The sequence below is a fragment of the Heliangelus exortis genome, chromosome 3 (assembly GCF_036169615.1).
Source record: "Heliangelus exortis chromosome 3, bHelExo1.hap1, whole genome shotgun sequence".
Taxonomy (NCBI): Eukaryota; Metazoa; Chordata; class Aves; order Apodiformes; family Trochilidae; genus Heliangelus; species Heliangelus exortis.
Genome location: NC_092424.1, coordinates 101,943,224 through 101,964,089, shown reverse-complemented (window position 1 = coordinate 101,964,089; position 20,866 = coordinate 101,943,224). Strand labels below are relative to the sequence as shown.

The 20,866-nt window shown below is 36.4% G+C and overlaps 1 protein-coding gene across 1 annotated transcript in view; it reads left to right on the top strand.

Annotated features, from left to right (window-relative positions):
• The window catches only part of NBAS (NBAS subunit of NRZ tethering complex), a 158,682-nt gene extending 140,047 nt beyond the window's left edge, over positions 1–18,635 (top strand). The window contains exons 50-52 of the mRNA XM_071741942.1: positions 3,114–3,258; positions 8,495–8,623; positions 17,487–18,635. Of these exons, the coding sequence (XP_071598043.1) occupies positions 3,114–3,258; positions 8,495–8,623; positions 17,487–17,762 (550 nt within the window). The 3' untranslated portion in view covers positions 17,763–18,635. The remainder of the gene's footprint in view (positions 1–3,113; positions 3,259–8,494; positions 8,624–17,486) is intronic.
• Positions 18,636–20,866: the final 2,231 nt, after the last annotated feature.

Below are 20,866 nucleotides of genomic sequence, written 5' to 3'. Positions count from 1 at the left end.
GCATATGTGATTCTCTTCATATTATAATATGTGATGTTGACTGTGAGGAAAAAGAGAGGTAGCTTGGTTGTTTCAGTCAGCTCTCAAAAGCACATACTTTTAAAATTTTTTTTTTCACACACGTTATTCATGCATGCTTTTCCACCTAGGTGTCTCATATTCAGATGATGTTTTTAAAAAAATAAAGGCAGTCAATAAAGACAGTCCTTGAAGCTCTACAGTCCTTTGGAACATGCTGCCTACATTCAAAAGGCATTTTTAATATTTATTTTAAAAGTTGATAAGGTGTTTTGGAACTCAGGAAACCACACTTTTAGGGATTCAATGGCTTAGTTCACCTTTCTTTTTTTAACTTAATCCAAAATTTCCTTCTGGGCAAAAAGAAAATTACATGTTTGTGCTAAGTTTTTTAAACAATCATTTTTTTTCATGTTGAGAACATTTTTATTTTTTTTAAACCATAGTTGAGCTAAAGTAAAATTCATAAGAGAAGAAAATGGAAATATATTTTTAGTTGTCAGATTTTTGGTAACTCAATCCTGGTTTTGTTTAGAGATGACAGATAACAGGTATTTGTTAACTGATCACACAAGTATTTGAAATAATTAAAAGAATTGTGTTAAGAAAAGCTTTATATATGGAAAGTATGTATCAGATAGTTTACTTAAATAAATGAACCAGCACATGGCAAGCCTTATTGGCCTTGCATCTTTCTGGTTATTTTTAATTTTGAGGTTTTGCAGTGTGACTTTTTTATGGGAAATTCTTACAGGTTTTCTTAATGTACTCTGGAGGCAGCAGCTTTAAAAATGGAAATTCATTATGGCTTTTTGTGCCTCTAAGCAAGAGATTGATCACCCAGCAAGAGTGATAAGTTTAAGCAGTGCCAAAGATAGAGTTGCAGGGTTTTGTTTATTTCTTTTCTCCTAGCCTTACCAGGGGCTCACAGATTAAGTGTATCACATTCTGCTTGTTGAATAAGCTGGCATCAAATATTCTGAGGTGCAAGGGAGCCATCAGGATCATCAAGTCCAACTCCTGTCCCTATGTAGGGCACCCCCAGGATCACACCATGTGCCTGAGAGCATCATCCAAATGTTTCTTGAACTCAGGCAGGCTGTGGTGCTCAGTGGTGCTGTGACCACTTCCCTGGGGAGTTTGTTTCATTGCTCAGCTGCTCTCTGGGTGAAAAACCTTTTCCTGATATCTAACCTAAACCTCCCCTAATTCAGCTTCCTACCATTTCCTTAAGTCCTATCTTCAGTCACAGGAGTGAAGTAAGTCCCATCTCTTCCCCTTGTGAGGAAGCTCTATACTGCCATGAGGTCTTCCCTCAGGCTCCTTTGCATCTTTGGGTTCAGCCTATCCTCCTCTCCTGCCAGGATGGATGGAAAGGAGAGGAGGAGCTCTGCTGTTTCCAGCCAGACTGGTGGCATCTCTGCTGTTGATAAGTCACAGTTAAGGCTCAGTTAAGTTGTCAGAAGGAATAAAGATAATGACTTCTCTTTAGTTTGTGTTCAAAGTTCACACTTCGAGCATCTCTTTCTGGTTTGCATGTTATGATATTCTGTCAGCTTCATGTGGAGCTGATTTTATTTGTTTACAGGATGTGCTTTTGACAGTGGAAGGTGAGGCAGAGAGACCTTTTAGATATGAAATAGTAGATAATGGGGGTCGTCCTCCCCAGAGTGGTCTCACCTGTTCTTTGGCGTAGGTCAGTCCCACAGACTCTTGATGGACTCCATTTACAGTGATATTGATGTGGTACTTGCAACAGTTGCTGCTAAATACTACCTTTGAAAAGAAACACTTTGGAGGTACTTTACTATTCCTTCCCACATGTGGTGAATGACTCTCTTAATTCCTACTAACTAGTAAGGCAAACCTGCCAGATGTTATCTTGCTGTGAATTTTTTTTCTCTCCTTCTTACCTTCAAGCTAAAATGAAAAGTTAACCGTGTCTTTGGGTAGCTGATTAATAGATTGAAAGATTGATAGGGTGATTTTTAAATGACTTATAGTGGCTTCTTAAGGTTGTGCACAGTTGAACATAGTGGTTGCGTTACTGTGGCTTTGTATAATCATGATCTAAGCTGTGGTTTTGCATGATTTTAGCAGATTGGGCATTAGTTATTACTATATATTTTATATATTGAAATGCATTATTGAAATGCATTTGGAATTGAATTGAAATGCATTAACTTTAGAAAAATGGCAGCATGCATGTGTTCTAGTGTTACACTTCATGCTTTCTTGTAAAAGCTTCACTTTGTTGTCCATTTCCATCAGTGCACCCAGTCCTGGCAAGTACACCTAGCCCTAACAGAAGTAGCCAAGCATCTCCATGCTCTAGCCAATAGTTGCTGTAGGCCAAATAATATTCCAGCAACAAAAATTTATAGTAAGCGTTGCCTTTTTCATCCTGGGTGGTCAAATTCACTTATACCTACTGCCCTCCATTTGTTTAAGTCTTACCATGTAACAGTTTCATGGCATGAAGTTCTGTGTGGAAAGAAAATAATGTTTTAAATATTTAGAACAAATGTGTCTGCATCCATATCTACTAACAGGTAGGTGCAGGTGCATGTACTTTCACTTTCCTACCCTGATTAGATGGGCTGTAAAAAAGTTCTTATTTGTTTATACTTGCTGGATCTAAAAATTTAAATGTGAGTCTTGAAAATATTTTCTCCACTCAGAACCAAGAGACAGATGCTGTCAAAAAGTGATCAAAGCAAACAAAATTAGGAATGCTGGATTCTTGTCACCCCTCCTTCGATACCATTCTGCTTGGGAAATTAGCTGGTATAAAGCCAGGAGAAGCTGTTCCTATGCTATTCCAATTTGATCAGTCTTAGTCTGGCACATGAGTCCTCAGGGACTGTAACAGCATCTCATAATTCAAAATAGTTTAAGCTTTGTTGTTGCACTGAAAGAATAATGGCATCAGGATAGTAACTCATCTCAAAATTATTTCCTCTCCACATTATTTCATTAGCAAAAAAGAAGAAAAAAAAAAAGAAAAGAAAAAAAGAAAAAGTACATCCACAGAAAATGGTGGTAGCAGGTATATATATTTATATTCCACATATATCTCTGCTTTTTCTGGGCAGATCATGTACAGATGATAATCCCTGGGTGAAACTTGGCACTGTTATGCTACAGAGGTGCCCACCTGAAGAAAAGGAGAACACAGGAAATGAAATTCTAAAATTCTGCCGTTCTCTGTATGATACAAAGCACATGCTCCCTGTCAAGGTAAGTTTCAACTTTGGGTGTTATGGGCATGAGTACTGTTTTGTAGTTCCAAGTAAAAGAAATATTTGTCATCTTGGATGAAGTTGGATGGAGAGCTTACAAGATTGAGTAGGGGGCTGGAGCACAATAAATGCAGCAAAGCTGAGAGAATTGGGTTCATTCTCTTTTACGAAGAGAGAGCTGAAGGAGATTACATTGCTGTCTTTAAATATGGGGATGAGGAAAAAAATAGAGGAGATGGAGCCAACCTTTTCTCAGAGGTGCTCAGTGATAGGACAAGAGGCAATAGAGATAGTTACATTATCAAATATTCTCATTATGTATACAGAAAATGTTTTTCACCATTGAAGTGTTGAAACATTGGAATACATGAAGTCTCCAACCTTGGAGATAATCAGAACTTGACTGGGTCACATCCCAGGTAATTTGATCTTGTTGAACATGCTTAGTGTTAGACTAGCTGACCTTCTGAGGTCTGTTCTAGTAGAAATTTTTCTTTGAAGTATTTATAGAAGGTCTTTAATTGTCATTGATGTTCGTGTGTCAGAAAATTATATAATCATAAATTTTGTCACTAATAAATGCATGAAGATTTAGTGAGGAATCCTTCAAAATCATGCTGGTCATGAAAAAAAAACTAATACACAAGTAGTTGCTTTGTAATAAACATGATGTTTTGTGTTCTTTAATTATGCATGAATACTTCAACACAATCATCACTTCAGTATAAAATTATTGAAGTGTTTTGTACATAAACATTGTACACTAATGAAGACAGATTTGAGAAATGCTTAATAAACTTCACACAACTTCAGAGCAGTCGTGCATATTTTTAGTAGGCTCATTAATCCCATATAATCATCTTCATGCAATCACAGTCTCTTCTAGAAAACAGCTAACATTAAGACTAGAAGTAAATAGATAACATTCTGTTTAAAAAACAGGCAGGTAGGCTGTCATTTAAAGTCCAACATACTGATTTAAGTCAAGTTCAAAATCCAGGTAAAATATAATTCCAGAAGGTGTCAGTAACCTCAAATTAAAATTCATTCCACAAAAAAGTATAGTGGAAGGCAGGTCTCCCTGTCCCTGGAACAGCTGTAAGTATATGTGAATTCTCTTTACAGTATGTTGAGTGGCACATCATGGCTTGTAAACTCATGATCTTGTTCATGCACAGGAATAGACAGACTTTGCCAAAAAAGAATTTTCTGAGTCACCTCAGTGAAACAGGGAAGACAAATCCTACCAAAGGTCACTTTGTTCCAGCAGTCAGTTTGCCAGCCTTTCTGTTTAAGAATGGGTCGTGGTGTGATCAATTCTCTGAATTGAGTAAACTTTTTCTTGAATTCCATAACAAGTCCTTATTTACACACCGTTTTCGTATTGGCTGGCAGTCTTTGTTTGCAGTGCCTTCCTTTTTCAATGTTACAGAAAGTTGGAAGAGCCCTCTGTGCAGGTGTGAATGTATGTAATATGAAGATATTCTGGTCCTCAAGGATAAAATAACTTTATCAGTGTGAAATACCTTCTTTTTGGGACTAGAATGCTGTACAGTAATAGGAGTGCAATAAAATATGTAACTATACAGTTACTTACAATCATAGGCTGCATTGCTTTAAGTCTCTACTTGAGAGGGGAGGAAATTTTGTGAATAGATTTAAGTAGCTTATTTGTACACACTGCTGCAGTACTTCAGGGAACAAATTAGAGAGCTGAGATCACGTGGCTGAATAAGATGAAAATCTTATTATTGACAATTAACCTGTTTAGATTACTTCACATTTCAATAAGTACACAGGAGACAGACTAGATTTAGCAGACAGACATAGAATGATGGTGTTCTAAAACCTGTGTGATCAATTTATTGCCATGAATAACGTTTGCCATTCTGAAGTACAGATGTTGTGATAGAAAAAACTCTTCAGGTCATGATGATCTATAAGCTAGAAAAAACGTTTCTTTGGATGTAATCAGAAAGGTTTCTGACTTCCTTTTATCGCTCTCCTGATGGTCTTTCATGGTTTTTTTAGTTTAGTTCTGGTTTGGTTTTTTACAGTTATTTTTAATATTTTTGGAGTAGTTTCATAGCTTTAATCTTTGAGGGAAAGGGGAGGCTATTTTTTTAATTGCCTTATTCACTGGAGAGATTTTTCATTCCTCGTAGCTGAAATAAGCATTGTTTTACTTGCTTTGAATGCACATGTGTTTGGACTGGCTGACATCTCCTGTACTGCCTGATTAATGTCTTTAGAAAGGGGTAAATTCTCCTCTTAGTAAGTGTTAAAGTGTGACTCTGGGTATCTCATGTCTTTTTTGCCAACCTATGGGTCATGTGTCAGTTAACATAAACACCTAATTGGGAGTATGCATCTCATCTCATATTTGTAATTACCTTGGGGTTCTAGTGCCATAAGATGCTTATCTTCTAGCTAGTTGCCATTTGGTCCCCTTTTTTTTTATATATTTTTGTAGCTATTTGTTCCTGGTATATATACTACTTTTCATTGTATGTTTTCCATCATTCACAGTTGTCTCTAATAATTTTGTTCAGATGATTCTGAATTTAGATGATGCCCATCAGTCTGCTTTCAGCCTCTCCAAACACAAGGATGTTTTTATTCATTATCCAAGCCTTCCATCCATCCATGAAAACCCACTCAGGGACTCGAAACAGACCTCTATGAAGTCCATTTTATATGCCTTACTGGTCTTCTAGTGAACCATTGATAGCCTCACTACTAGATAAAGGATGAAAGTTATCTTACGAAAGTTTCAGCTGGATCATGGTAATTCAGATTTTGATATAAGACTTCCCTCTCACAGGTAACATTGCAGCCCCTCTAAGAGCATCTTCTCACTGCAGGGAGGCACTCAAATACTTTCAAGCACTCACTGCAGAAAAGAAAGCCACTTGTGTTGCTCTGGGAAGCACTGTGAGCAGTGGCTTGCTGCTTAGGGTTGGATTCCCAGTTCCTGTCCAGAGTTGCAGTACAGTCATTCGTGGCAGAGATACAAGGAGTTACTTGTACTATTTGGACAGTTGTCCAGTTGTCCAGTCCCTCCATGTCCCTTCCTGTGGAATAAGTCCAGTTGTCCAGCAGCAAGTTGTCCAGTGCCTTCCTGTGGAATAAATGAGGGAGGCCATTCTAAAGGGTTTTAAGTTGGACCACAGTATTGTACACCTCATTTCCCTGGTGGCTCTTACAGTGTTTCAAAATGTTTTAAACAAAATCTGCTGTAGTGATAGCCCTATTCTTAATGACAGAACCTGATGCAGGTAGGAGTCATCTGACTGGTACCTACCTGAAAACTTTTGGTGTAAAAATCGTCTGATATGAAATAAGCAGAAGTTAATTGGGTAGCTAAGCATATGTTTTCTTATGTGGATGCCTTTGTACCTCTGGTGAAAAAAGATTATCTTAGAACACGTCCCTTTAGAATATGTAACCAGTACTACACTGTAATTGTGAAGCATCTAGAAGAAAACAAAAAGCTGGCATATCATCTGAGTTAAACTTTATTACTTTGAAAACAGCAATGTTAATATCCATATCACTGCATTTGCTTCCTGAGAGGTTTAATTTTTCTTTGTTTTAAAACAGTTGATTGAGACAGCAACATCTGCATCTTTTCTATCAGGGATAAAAAAAATATAATAGTAGAAAGCATGCAGTTATATTTTACAATTAGCTTAATTTCCTTTTCTTCCAACCACAACCCAAAAATATGATTTGGGGTTCTTTTAGACAGCCTTTTTATACTTGTGGGTTATTTCTTGTGGCATTGCTTCTCCATTTAGTTTTTAGAGGCTTTCAGACAGAAGAAGTAAGCATGGTAAAATAGAGGTTTTGTTCAGGTTACATATGTTATGATTGTTGGAATTTATTTTACTGAACATAAGATGCATTTATTGCCATGGGTACACCTGTTCAAAAAAGGTGATACGTGGTGTTAATCTCCAGCTTTGCATTCAGTAACTTTGTCCTGCTCAAAAGAAACATAATGGAACATACAGTTATCAGAAGTTTAATAAGCATACAACTGATGAGACAAAGCTTAATGTGTTTATTTAATCTTCTTATTTCTTCCTCATATATCATAACATACATATATCATACTTATCATAGTAAGTAGCAGTGCAGAATACAGGATTAGAGGAACAAGTCTGAGTAAGAGAACAAGCCTTACCTCAGTGTGATAGAATATATTCTTTTAGGTAATAGATTCTTGAAAGTATAAATTTAGAAGAGACAGAGCACCATGCAGCCTGAGAGCTCCCTGTGCCAATGAAGGCTGTATCTCTCAGCAGTGTGGTACAGTTGGAGCATTAAACATCTTTTCATCTGCAAATAATGTTTTAAGCTGTTAGATTCACAGCTACTAAAAACTTGTTTCTGCTAAAATTAAAGTTGCATTTTAGTTATGAAATTGTTACACTTGTCATTAAACTTCAAAAGATTAAAAAAAAAAAATACATGACTTGGATTGTCCCTGTTTTATTCACATATAGTCACATGAATGAGGGAAAAAAACATGTAGGATATTTTGCTTGTTTGTGGTAAAGATCATGGTAAAGATTTAGAAATGCCTACCAGGTTTGTTTGGAGTTTTTTTGATTTTGTTTTTTTAAAAGATATTTCTCTGGACAGTTCTTATGCAGAAGATTTATTTATGCTAAATTTATGTTATATTATAAAATATGAGAAACTACAGGAACAGGGGAATTAATTTACTAAACTTTATTCTGTATAAAAATTCTTTTATAAAATTTGGAAAGATACTGCAGCAGGACTTTTGTCATGTTGATCTCTGGTATGTACTGATATTTCTTCTTTATTTTGTTCCACTTTTGTGGAATTGCATAATTGAGTTATAGGAATGTTGTAGGTGTCTGTGAAGTTTCTTCCTGTGCTTTCTAGTATTTCTATAAGCACAAATATATTAGACCCACGGAGAACTGTGATTGCTCTGTTCTTTCAGTAAAACTCTGGGTTGTAATGGTGATTCAGTACCTGCTTCATCTCCATATAACAAATGTGCTTGTAATCCTGTATTCCACATTTTTTAAAAATTCCTTTCATGTTTCTGAAGAGTAATTTCCAACAGGGAGTTAATTTATTTTAGAAGTTTGTTTTCATTTTGCCTGTGACATAGAGTTTTCATAAATTCTAGTGTGAATGATGATGTTAGTATCTCCAGAGATCTCATGGAATGAGTTTGTTTTTATTTCCAGTGTATAAAAGAATTATGTTTACTGCTGCTTAACCAGTCCCTTCTGCTGCCATCCCTGAAACTTCTGGTGGAAAGCAAAGATCAAGATCTTCATGCGCTGGCACTGGAGCAGATAACAGCTGTTGCTAAGGTATGAGCAGTTGAATTAACCACTTTTCAGAGTTTGAAGTAATAAATTATCTGGTTTATCTTCATACAGTAAGCAGAGACTATTGAGACCCTTATCATTATTAAGATTTTCCACAGATACTGTCTCCAGTGAGCAGTAATGCAGGGCTAGTAAAATCTTCTACTTGAGGTGATTAAAGCTCATAGCATTTTCTTTAAATTACGTAGTATTCCATCTTAAGTCAATGTGATGGAACATAAACTGCTCTGTTACATAAATTGTTACCTTGTTCATACTCTGTCATTTTGGAGGTTTTTTTGTATGTTATAATACTTCATCAGATGAGTGTAGCTTGTTTCTGATAAAGTTGGCAGCCTGTTCATATGCATGAAGAGCTGTTATATCAGTGGTTTTATTGGGAAAGGTTAAAATGCAAGATGCTATCTATCTTCCATGAAATTCTAAACAGGTTTTGTTCAAGACCGCAGAAAAGTTTCTGGAGAAAAAAACTATACTGCTTTTTTTAAATAAGAACTGGAAAATATTACTCTGTGTTGTTATATATTACTGCGTTGTTGGTTTTTTTTCCCTGTATATCTGCTGTTCACTTAAGACAGAACACCGAAAAAGATGAAAGTTAGTTTTGTAGGCAAAAGTATTGCATTATCTTTTATCCCTTTTTTTTTTTTTCCTGAAAATTGAGGTGGTTTTAAATGTATTCAAGCTCCTAATTGGGCTTGTGCATGTACAACCTGACTTTCTTGGAGTTTATGTTGTCCATGCTCTATAATCTAGCACTCTGAGACAAAAGTGAAGGGAGGTAATTGTCTCAGACCTTTATATGAAAGGGAATGGCTTTCCTGTCTGGCTGAATTAACTGCATTGAACATTTTCAGAATTGTAATATTTAGGTAGTAGAATCTAATACTTCCAAATTCTGGATCATATCCTATGGAGCTCTTTGTTTTGTGTTACAATATAAAATAATAACTGATGCTAAATTTCCTGCATGCTACTTCAAAATGAACCTCCCCATATAAAAGCAGAAATAGAACTGTGTATATATTTACAAAATAAGCATCCACAAAAAGAAAAAAAAAAAAAAGAAAAAAAAAAAAAGAAAAAAAAAAGAAAAAAAAAAAAAGAAGCACATCTTTAAAAATCTAATTTGTAGGAATTCAAATTATAACTTTTTTTCTGAGACATCCAAAGTAGACAAACATTCCCCCATTTCTGCAAGAGCCTTGTGGGGCAGGCCCTCTGTTCTGGTTATATTAATTTCCTTTACTTTATACAAATAAACTGCACATTTTCTGAATTTTCCACAAATATGTAATTTTAAAAATATTAACCACCAAAGCAACAGCGGATTATCTTTGGTATACTTTATGCATATAGTTTTACCACCTGCTATTTTAGATTTTGTGTTTGCAAAGCAATGCTTTTATATAACTGTTTTTAAACAAGATGATTTCATAGAATAGGAATCACAAATCTGATACATACATGCATTTCCTTATCTATCTGTTCTTGTTAACCTAAAATTGACTTTTTTGTTAAAAGCAGAAAGCTGCTGTGTGAGTACCTCTGAAACTTGTTATCAGGAATTTGTGTCTGAGTATGTGTTTTTTTACTATTTCTAAAGTTCAGTGCTGTGCAGTAGCACTTTCTGATGTCAGCAGCCAGTGCTAAATGGCTGCTCTCTTAAATGGCTTTTTTTCCTAGTTTTCTACAGCTTTCAGTTTTCTACACTGTAGGGTGGTTATGTTACAGTTTTAGGGCAAAGAACTGTATTATCTTCTTACTAATGCAGAGTACTTTGTACACATGTGCATGCCTAAACTAATACTCTTTTTGGCCTTCTTATGCAGCAGGCAGCTTATAAGGTGTCTGTAATTATTTCTTATAAATTCAGTATTCATGTGAGAACATAGTTTTATAAGGGTGCTGTGTAACCTAGAAAAGATGCTATTCAGGACCTTGTTCTCACATTCTGGGCTGCATCAAAAGAAGTGTGGCCAGCAGGTTGAGGGTGATGATTCTCCCCCTCTGCTCTCATGAGACCCCCCCCCGGAATGCTGTGTCTGGTTCTGGAGCCTCCAACACAGGAAGGACATGGAGCTGTCTGGAGGAGGGCTACAAAAATGATCAGAGGGCTGGAACACCTCTTGTATGAAGGCAGAATGAGTGAGTTGGGGATGTTCAGCCTGGAAGAGAGAGGACTCTGTGGGGACTTTATAGCATCCTTCTACTACTTGAGGGTGGCCCACAGGGAAGATGAGGAGGGACATTTTAAAAGGTCATGTAGTAAAAAACCAGCAGGTTTTAAGCTGGAAGAGAATAGATATAGGTTACACATTAGGAAGAAACTCTTTAGTGTGTGGGTGGTGAGACTCTGGCACAGGTTCCCCAGGGAGGTTGTGGATGTCCCCTCCCTGGGAGTGCTCAAGGCCAGGTTAGATGGGGCTTTGAGCAACCTGGTTTAGGGGAAGGTGTTCCTTGCCCATGCAGGGCATTTAAAACTAGATGATATTTAAGGTCCTTTTCAACCCAAATCATTCTCTAGTGATTCTATGATAACGAATTTTCAAACCATTTAGCTTTGCATTAAGTCAATGAAAATTTTATTATTGTCTTCATTATATCAGGCATAGTTTATCCAGTACCTTCAATGGGACATTCTACTACCAGTGTCAGAAAAGCAACTAGTACAGAAGAATTCCATGCTAAATTTAAGAGCTCTTCTTGCATTGGTTAGAAAGTATCTTTTACTCCTTGTTTTACATGCATCTCTTATGATTACATTAGTTGATGTACTAAAAGGGCAGATACTGCTTAGCTGTGTCAATGTTGTTTAGTCATTATAATTTTGTAGGCTTTCTTCTTGCTTTTAAAAACAGCACTTGGACTGTTAATGCTTTTTGTAGAATTTTAAATGAATTTTTCACATGAAGCCCATTTCTGCTTACATTAAACGAGAAAAGAACAAATAACATCTGGCAAAGGGAAATCATAGCTATTGATTCCCTGACATAGGGTTAACACAGCTCACAAACATGGCTGAGAGAAAAAAAACAGAGCTTGCTTGCTGATAGGATGTATTAGTTATCCATTTGTTGTATGTTGCTGACAGCTTTATGGATGTTTACAGTTAAGGATGATGCTGAAGTGCTGATAATAGAAGTTGTATAGCTTTTGCCTGTAATAAAACAACAAAGATTCTGTGTAAGCTTTTTTGAAATTGCAGGCCTTTCCTTTTATTGTGTATCTTTCTATAAACTGCCACTTGTCTTTTTTGGATAACAGAAATAACTGTTCTTCCTCTTTATTGTATGCTATGTGAATAATTTTAAAAATCAGTTTACTTAAGCAAGGTTATTACTTCCACAAGGGTCAGAGTTTGCCCTGTCGACTCGTGTTGTTTTCAAGGATGGTTTTGATGCTGTTTGTTCACTTGATAATCTTTCAAAGATTGGGACCGATTTTCATATTCCTGACAGAACAAGTAAATATTCTATTGCTTGTTGATAGTTATATTGTTTAAACAGTCAACAAATGGGAGGTGATATATCAATGCAAGTATTTATTCAACCAAGGCTTTAATAGAAGCTGGAACTAGAAAATGGTTTTATTTAGTCTAAATAATAATTTAACTCTGTTTACATACTATCAATAATGAAGTAGAGACAACCTTTGCAATGTAATTTATTGAAAAATGTGATATGAAAAATCACAAAGATTATGGAAAACAATGGATTTTCCAGTTGTCTCCAGTGTCTGATGCTTTTTATGGCTACTCATTTGGTGTGGCTTACCTTTTAAAAGAAATCTTGTTGATGTGTATAAAAGCTAACAGTGATTACGGTAAAATATCTCTAGTTTTCTAGGGTGTAGTAATAACTCGTTTCTTCTCACCTTATTTATTAGTTCTACATCTATAAACTCCATTCAAGAATAAAATGAAAAGCACTTTTATCTCTAGTGGTAGTGGAGAGCTACTCCATACTATACTATGGAAGCAGCAGGTTCAGTTCTTTTTTGCTGGTACATCAGTAGCATCTCATACCTTTCCATTAGTATCAGTATTGCATAATGTATGGATTTTATAATGCCTAAGTTGTGGATGAAATATTGTCTATTGCTGATGCCACTTCTAGACACCCATTCAAGCAATGCTGATAGGGAATTGCCCTGGCTGTGACTTGCCCCTTGATTAGAGAAGACACCAGCTGACCTGCTTATTGCTTGTCTGAAATTCTAACTACAGGGGAGATTTTTTTTTCTATTTTTTTCACCAGAGAGGCTGAATCAGAGCAAATACAGGTGCACTGTCCATGTAGGCTGTATGAGCAACCAGAAAAAAAAATACTGGATGCTGATGTATGATGTGTCCTTCGCCTTGGAGAGCTGACCCACAAAATTCTTCCATTCATGGTTGCATGAATTCATGGAGGCCTCAGTATTTTTTCAGTAAAGCTGAAATCCCTCAAGTTCCTCTTCTGAGTACATGAGAAGTGTTACCTGTGGCAAGGCTGATCTTCACCTACCTATTTCAGACACAAACTTTCTTAAAACTTGAAGGCTTAAAACTTGCAGGCTCCCAGTCTCTTTTTCCAGGGGACCTCCTGTTTTGGTAGAGCTGAGTGCCTCAAGCCTGAGTCCCTTTGCCATTTGTAACCCTCTGTGTGCTGATGGCAAAACCCCAGGCAGGAATGCTTAACCCTTACAAATAATGTGCTGACAGCCTGAGTTCACCTTAAGGCACAGACTGCCATACAGATTGGGAAATACAGCACTCAGTGTAGGGCTAAATACAGGTTATATTTATAAAGGCTGCTTTGTGTTTGGATTACTTGCCAAGGGCATTAGGAATAGTGGCTTGAATCCTGTATCCTCTCCAAGCTTAGCATTTAGTAGTCTGGGATATATTTCCTACTGATCCTGGTGAAAATGTGGAGAATTCAGGACTCGTGGACACAGAGTGCAAGTGGATCCTCACTTATGTACCTGCTGAGGGAAACCTTGCTGAGATGTGGTTTTCCATCTGTTGTTGCAGATTAATTTTTAAATTCTGCATTAAAATGACAGTTGTTAACATGCACAAGCTCTGTTTGAAGCAGGGTGTTGTAGCACTGCTTCAGTGGAGATTGAGTGCATCTGTTGCAATTCTGTTTGTAGTCTCTCTCACTTTATAGATAAATACATGAGTCTAGTAGGGAAAGGTATTGATCATCACAGCCTAAAGGAGTGAGCTTCTCATTCAAGATACCACCTGAATTCCTGCATCCTGAAAGTAGATTTCAGCCAATACCTAAATAGGTATGTAAGTAAAAAAAAAAAAAAGGTTAGGATTTCCTCTCCTTAGCCTAATTATGCCCATTATTTTACTTATATATTACTTGTATATGTGTGCATTGTGTGTGGGCACAACACTAAATCTGCACTGCCAAATCCTACTGAAGGAGAGGGAGATGTGAAAAAAAAGTATTCTCCTGTTTAATCCATCCAGAAGTAACAGGTTTTTAGACTCATGAAAAATTTAGCACCTTCAACATGAAGTTTAGATAGTCATAATGGTTTTTATCCATCATATGTGTCTCCACTGTTGTGGTTTTTAGAGTATCAATTCCCATGTTCCCATGTTCAATATGGAAGATGGTTGTGTATTCATTTGTTCAGAAGATACCTGCACCTCTGAGTCTCGTGTCAGTCAGCTGCATCTCGTGCCACTGGAGCAGTGTTTCTGGGCTCTGCTATAAACTTTGCTGACACCAGTGTTTTAACCTTAGTTAGGATCTTAGGATAGTGGGGGCTTTGCATATGCAGGAAGTTTGAAATTGACTCATTAATAAGATCCTACTGCTGCTGTCTGTCCAGAAGCAGCAGCTTTTGAACACTTGGATAGGCTGCTTTTTCCTAATAGTCTTAATTGGGTTTTACTCTCTTGTTTATGAGTCTTGTCAAAAGAGTGATTGTGTCATTTAAAGAATCTGTGTCTACTGCAGGCTAATGTTTGGTACGTATGCTAGAAGTATCTATTTGGAGCCACTCTGTGTTAATTTAAGCAACATCTCATATATGATTGAAATAATTGGCAAACAAAAATAACCGTTGAGATTTTTTTGAACTAATATTTTTAAGAAGGTAAAATAATGAGAATCAAAAGTCCACCTGGAACAGTATCCTGATTCCAACAAAGGTAAGAATTGCAAGTCTAGGAAAGAGTAAGAACAGGGCAGATATACAGATACTTTCTCTGAATTTTCTTCTTCCATTTTGTCTGGTTTCTCCTTAAACTTAGATGAGCTTTTAAGTTCTGCAGTATCAGTCACCGAAGAGTTCAAGTGTGTAAAAATCTGAATCTGATCCTATTAGATTCCTTTGATGCTTCATAATATAGATAGATTCCTTTGATGCTTCATCCATAGAATGTGTTTAATCAATCTCTATATATTCTAATGATGTTGCTTTCTGCTCTATACTCTCTAAGCTGCCTCTTTGATAGATGGAGGAGTCCTAGTCTTGCTGAGACCTTTCTTCCACAGACACCATATTATACTCTCTGTGGTGTATTTTTACTTTTGACTATGTGCTGTATGTGTTTATGATTGTTTAGTAATTTTTTGCTTTAATGCTTGTTGTAATCCAAATTTAAGCTTAAATAAATGTAATCTTGAGGTATGTTTAAATTGATTTAATTTTTTAAAATTTTACAGCTTATACACTGAGCAGTTTGATGCATCCCAGGATGCACTTTGCCCTCTTGGTTTCCAGGGCACACTGTTGGCTTGTATAGAGCCTGCTGCCAACCAGATCCTTTTCTGCAGGGCTGCTCTCCAGAAACTCCTTTCCTGATTCCTGTCATTACTCTGTCCCCGATGTGAAATCTAGCATTTGGATTGTTAAAATTCCATCCCATTGATCACTGGCCAATAGTTGAATCTGTCTGGATCCCTCTGGAAGGTATCTTACCCCTCAAGAGAGTCAACAGCACCTTCCAGGTTGGTAGTATCAGCAAATCTGCTAATGGTGCATTCAAGTCCTGCATCCAGATTGTTGATAAATCTTTTGAACAGGACTGGCCCTAGAATTGATCCCTGAGGAACACAGAAGTTCTTTCTTCTGGAGCTGGTGATAGATTTCTCAATCATTTCAATACAGAAAGACACTTATTAGTTCCTCATGAACTTTACATGCAATTGCAATATTGATTCTTCCAAGTATGCTGCCAAACCTTGAGAGTCTTGCAGTTCCATGCACTCAAGAGATAATTGTGTACTTGTTATGATTTATGCTTTGAGGATCCTATTTCTGGTTTCACTACCTCTATAGGGAAACTGGAGCAACTAGTCTCCTACAGTATATCATCAGTGTTAAATGGTATACATGATCTCTCACAGTACATGTCTCTGAGTAGATAATATTTTTTTTACCAGTACATTTGTTTTTCTCATGTGATAGATCATAATTCTGTTCAATCTTTTTTGGAAAAAAATAAAAAAAACCAAAACACCAAAAAAGCACTACTGCACATTGACAGTCATGTGTGAAGAAATGGTTGTGGAAAATTCATAGTACAGAGAATTGGGTTATGAGGAAGAAGTGCCTGTTGCAGTGTGCTCATGGGGATAGTGGTGGGGCAAGGGGTGGCTGCAGCCCATTGCACCTGAACAGGAGAAAGAAAAGGTCTGCACTGTTTTATTTTGAACCCAAACAGAGACAAAGAAACTTGCTGTCCTGAAAAGAATTGGGGTTAAAACTGATGCTTGTTAGACTAAAAATTGCTTAATTTCAGCTGTCAAGTGTAAGTGTCAAATCTCTCAGTAAACAGTGGTCATGTCCTGTGTAGCAGTTGAATTGGTCTTTAGGGTTACCAAATCATTGGTGCTTGCCAGTACCTGCAGTGTAAGGTGGTACATCACAGAAGATGAAACAGAGGCTAGCCAGACAGATTTTTATTTTTTTTTAACTGAGAGGTTGTTTTATAAATGTAGCATAATTTAGTAAGTTTATAACCTGTAACTTTTTGTAGCTTGAAAAAAAGTAATTGAAAAATGGCTATTGTCTATTCCTCCTTTGGCACTTCTTGTTTGTTTGTTTTTTGTTTTTGTTTTGTTTTATTATATGTATTTGTTTTATTGCATTTCTTGAAGCAGTTAGACACCTAAGTTTATTATAACTACCCTGAATTTGATGGAACCCATGAAAGACATGTCAAAATTAACTGAAATAGAATTTCAAATATTCTGTAGTGTTTTTTGTAAAGCTATAGAAGAGATTTTCAAGGGAAGACCTGTTCTTATGTACCAAGTAACTACATCTTTCTGAGGCATCCAGGGTGTCTCACAGAGGTAGCAGCTCTGTGCTCCAAATCTTTTAAAATACAAATTGTATTCTTCTGAAAATCTTATCCTTGCTGTGAGTGCTGAAACTCTGGAAAATATGGTTGAGTCTGCAAATGTTGCCTAATATACCAGCACATGGATTGTAATATGTTATATTAATATAAAGTGACTAAAATTTAATATACTCTGCTCTGACATTTCTCAGAATGACATTCTGGATATGGAGGTAAATGGTGTTGTCTGTTCTGTACTGTGGCTGAGAACCTGTGAAAAGTCTATAAAGTTGTTCATGGCCGAGCCAGGTTGTTGAGCATCCTTATTCCTTAACTTCCTGCAGGTCAAATACTTTTATTAATGTGATAACAGACTGTAAATGACACTTTACATAATCTGATACATGCAAAGTGTATTGCTGTTGTTAATATCTAGAGACTACTTCTCTTGCTTTCAAGATTACACTGTGCAATTACAACAGTCATGACATATTCTGGTTCCCTGATGTATCTGCCAACTGATTTTTACTTCTTCCTTCTTTGTAGGTTGATGATGCCACTTGTGACACTGAAATACTTTCCTTGCTCCTTGATGCCAAGTTAGTAGTGAAGTGCATATCTACTGCCTTCTACCCTCACATTATTGACCACTTGCTGACTAACCATGAAGAAGGAGGCTGGGATGTAGAGGAAATAGCAAAACAACTTAAAGAAGCAGGGTTTGATGCAGAGGCTGGGTCCCTATTGATGTCTCATCGAGGGACTCACCCTGCACTCAGGACTTTTACTACTGCCCTCCAGGCTATTCAGCATTGGATCTGAAATGTTGGATTTATGCATTTGTCTGCCTTTTTGCTTGAGATCATACACAGAAGGGAGAAACTATTGTTCTAGTGAAGTAACAAAGTTAATTATTGCCTGTGTTGTGTAGAAAATACAAATGGCACAGTCAGAGTGAATTCACACATACTTCTAGTGGTTGAAAAAAACTATTGTTGAGACCCGTGTCATTCTGTTGTATTATTAGCAAAGCATTGAATCCTATAATCCTTTTCAGATCAGATCAAACTGTTCAATGGTTATATGTATTGGCATATAAATGAAAAATGAGTAAACTGGCAGGTTGTATGCAATTTGTCGTAATTTTTGTAATTAATTTACTCGTCATAATGTAAAACATGTAAAAATATAAAGATATATGGAGGAAAAAAATCACTATGAAGAGTTATTTCTGAGAATTTCAAAACTTTGGAATTTAGTTTGCAGTAAGTAAAATATTTTGCATATATTGTAGTCTCTTTTTTCCTACTTTTAGACAGGTAAGTCTTTCTTCAGCCACTCTGAAGACTCCATTCCTGTCACTCTTTACTCATGTTTTTTCTTAAGAACAGCCTGAACTTTTCTGTGCTTGCAGGCAGTTCTAATCTTCAAGGTATTTTTCTCTGCAATTTTTCCATCTCAAATTTTAATCATTTGTTGATACCTTTTGTGAATGCACTTTCAAAGTATTTTACTTATATTTTTCCTGAATTCTGAAAAATTGCTTAAGTGTCTTTATTTCAAGATGCCTTTCTGTCTTAATAAGGCACAGTATTTCTGATTGTTTTCTGAGTTTTCTTAACAAAGGGACAGTGTATATTGCCCTGTGTTTATAGGAATCTATTGTTAAAATTAATCCTAAAATCTTTTGCCTGATCTTGTGTTCATATTTATTTTTGGTGTAATAATGTACAGAAATATTACATATGGTAGGACCCGTAGGATAATACAGATTGGAAGCAGAAGGTAATCTAACCTCTTTCTCAAGACAAGGTTCTTTTATTCTTGGTGCAGGGTGTTCAGGGTTGTATTCAGTTGGTCTTGAAAACCTCCAAAGATGGATGTCACACTGCTTTAGAGTTACCATGTTGAAAAGCTTTTTATCATGTGCTCTTGTTTGAAGCAGTCTCAGATCAGCTTCTTCCAGTTGTCTCTTGTCCTCCCACCATGCACTCTGTAAGAGTTTTGCTCCATCATCTTGATTAACTTCTTGAAGGTGTTGGAACCCCGAAGCCTACCCTCCTGAAAACAAAAAAGAAAAGGCAAAATAAGATCACAAATATAACTCTGGCACAGTGCCTGCATTTCATAGGTGATCCAACCCAAATTATTCTGTGATTTAGCTGTCTGTACCGTGCCTGTGGTACAGGCACTGGAGATGGATTCCATGAACACTGGTAATATTCAGTCAAATTTGGCAACAGAGGTATCCAGTTCAGGTGCAACTGGCCTGTGTTTCTGAAATAACATTCTTTGAGTTTTCTGCTATTTGGGATAGCCAGCCCCTTTGTTAGGCAATACAGTAGCAAAGCTGACTGTTACTGAGACAGTAGTTTCTAAAATCCTCCTTTTTCCTAAACACCAACCTAAATTATACAGTAGGAAAAATGGGTTTTAAAAAAAAAAAAAAAAAAGCTTGAATACAGATATCACAACATATTGTTCTTACTGAGTTCTTTCCTAGACTTCAGGGTTTAAAACTGAGTCATTTCTGACTTGCTTTGCTGTACCAGCTTTTCTGGCTGAGAAAATATTTATTTCAGATGTTAGCCTTATTTCCAGCCTTACATGGGAGTCTTAGCAAGTTTTTAAATAATGCTTAAATTTTGTTAACTTATTTTATGTACTTGCTGGACCCAGCTCTCTGTCAGCATTTTACAGAAGGTTATGCAGGCAAACCACAAAGCACATCTCCAGCAACAAACCTTTGGATTATTCTGTAGAAGATCCTTCTGTTCTTTACAATGGAACATTTCAGGCTGTCTGCATGTTTTGTTCTCAGGTTAATAAGTTCAGTGCTAGATTTTCTGACCATTCTGATTCAGGATCATGAGAAGTTTGTGTTTAGTGTCACTTTAGAGCTGAGTTGTAGATAAAGCTTTACCCAGTGTTATTGATCTTGTGTCCATTTTCTCTCCTGCTGACATTACAAATCCGTGATAAATGTATTCCTTGCAGCAAGGACTACTCCTGATTTATTCTGTAACCAAAAGTTTCATCTATAAGGAACATTTTTAGTATATACATCTACAATGATCAGCCTACATTACTGTATGTACCAAATAAAATAATATCAAAGGGGAACAAAAAAAGAAAGAGATTTTTAAAAAGAGGCACATAACAAGGATATGTATATCCCAGTGCCAGCCTTTTAATATCTTCTATTTGGCAGAATAACATTGGAGGCTCTGAGAATGACCAAGTAAATGCTGTTGTGTTGGACCCAGGTTTCTTTTTGTTTTTAAAGGTTAAAAAACTTACCTTGTTATTAATAAGATGCTGAAGTGGAACTTGAGACAATTCAATTTTGTCAGATTGCTTGGTTTGCACTTGGGATTTGTTCAGAATACAGCGTAAGCTCACTTTTTGGTTTTTTTTTTCCAAACTAAGTTCATTCTCTGGAATTGTTTGTTGCCTAAAAGCGGGTGAATAAAGAGTTCAATTGTGTCTCCAGGAGCAATGCTTCCTAAGACAATTAATCTTTTGCCTAAGAAACACTGATACTGTTTACATCTTTCAGGAGCTTTTTCCTGCCTGGTAGACATACTAAAGCAGCAAAATACATCACCTTTCTTTTGGATAAGTAGAACCAGAGATTAGGGAAGAAAGATCATAACTCACAATTTTTTTCTCTGCTGGAAATCATACTTGGACACGGTACATCACTGCAAACAGATGCAGAGTAGACACTTTTGTATTTATAAATGAAAAAGTGCAATTCAGTGAGTGGGGTGGCTACATATGATTTGGTTATTTTCTTCCTGTGTTTTATTATTCTTGACATTGCACTGCGAAAAGGCACTGAGAGACTGGACATAGAATATGGATACTTCCATTATAGGGGTAGGAATTCCTACACTTGCAAAACCAATAATTTTTCAACTTTG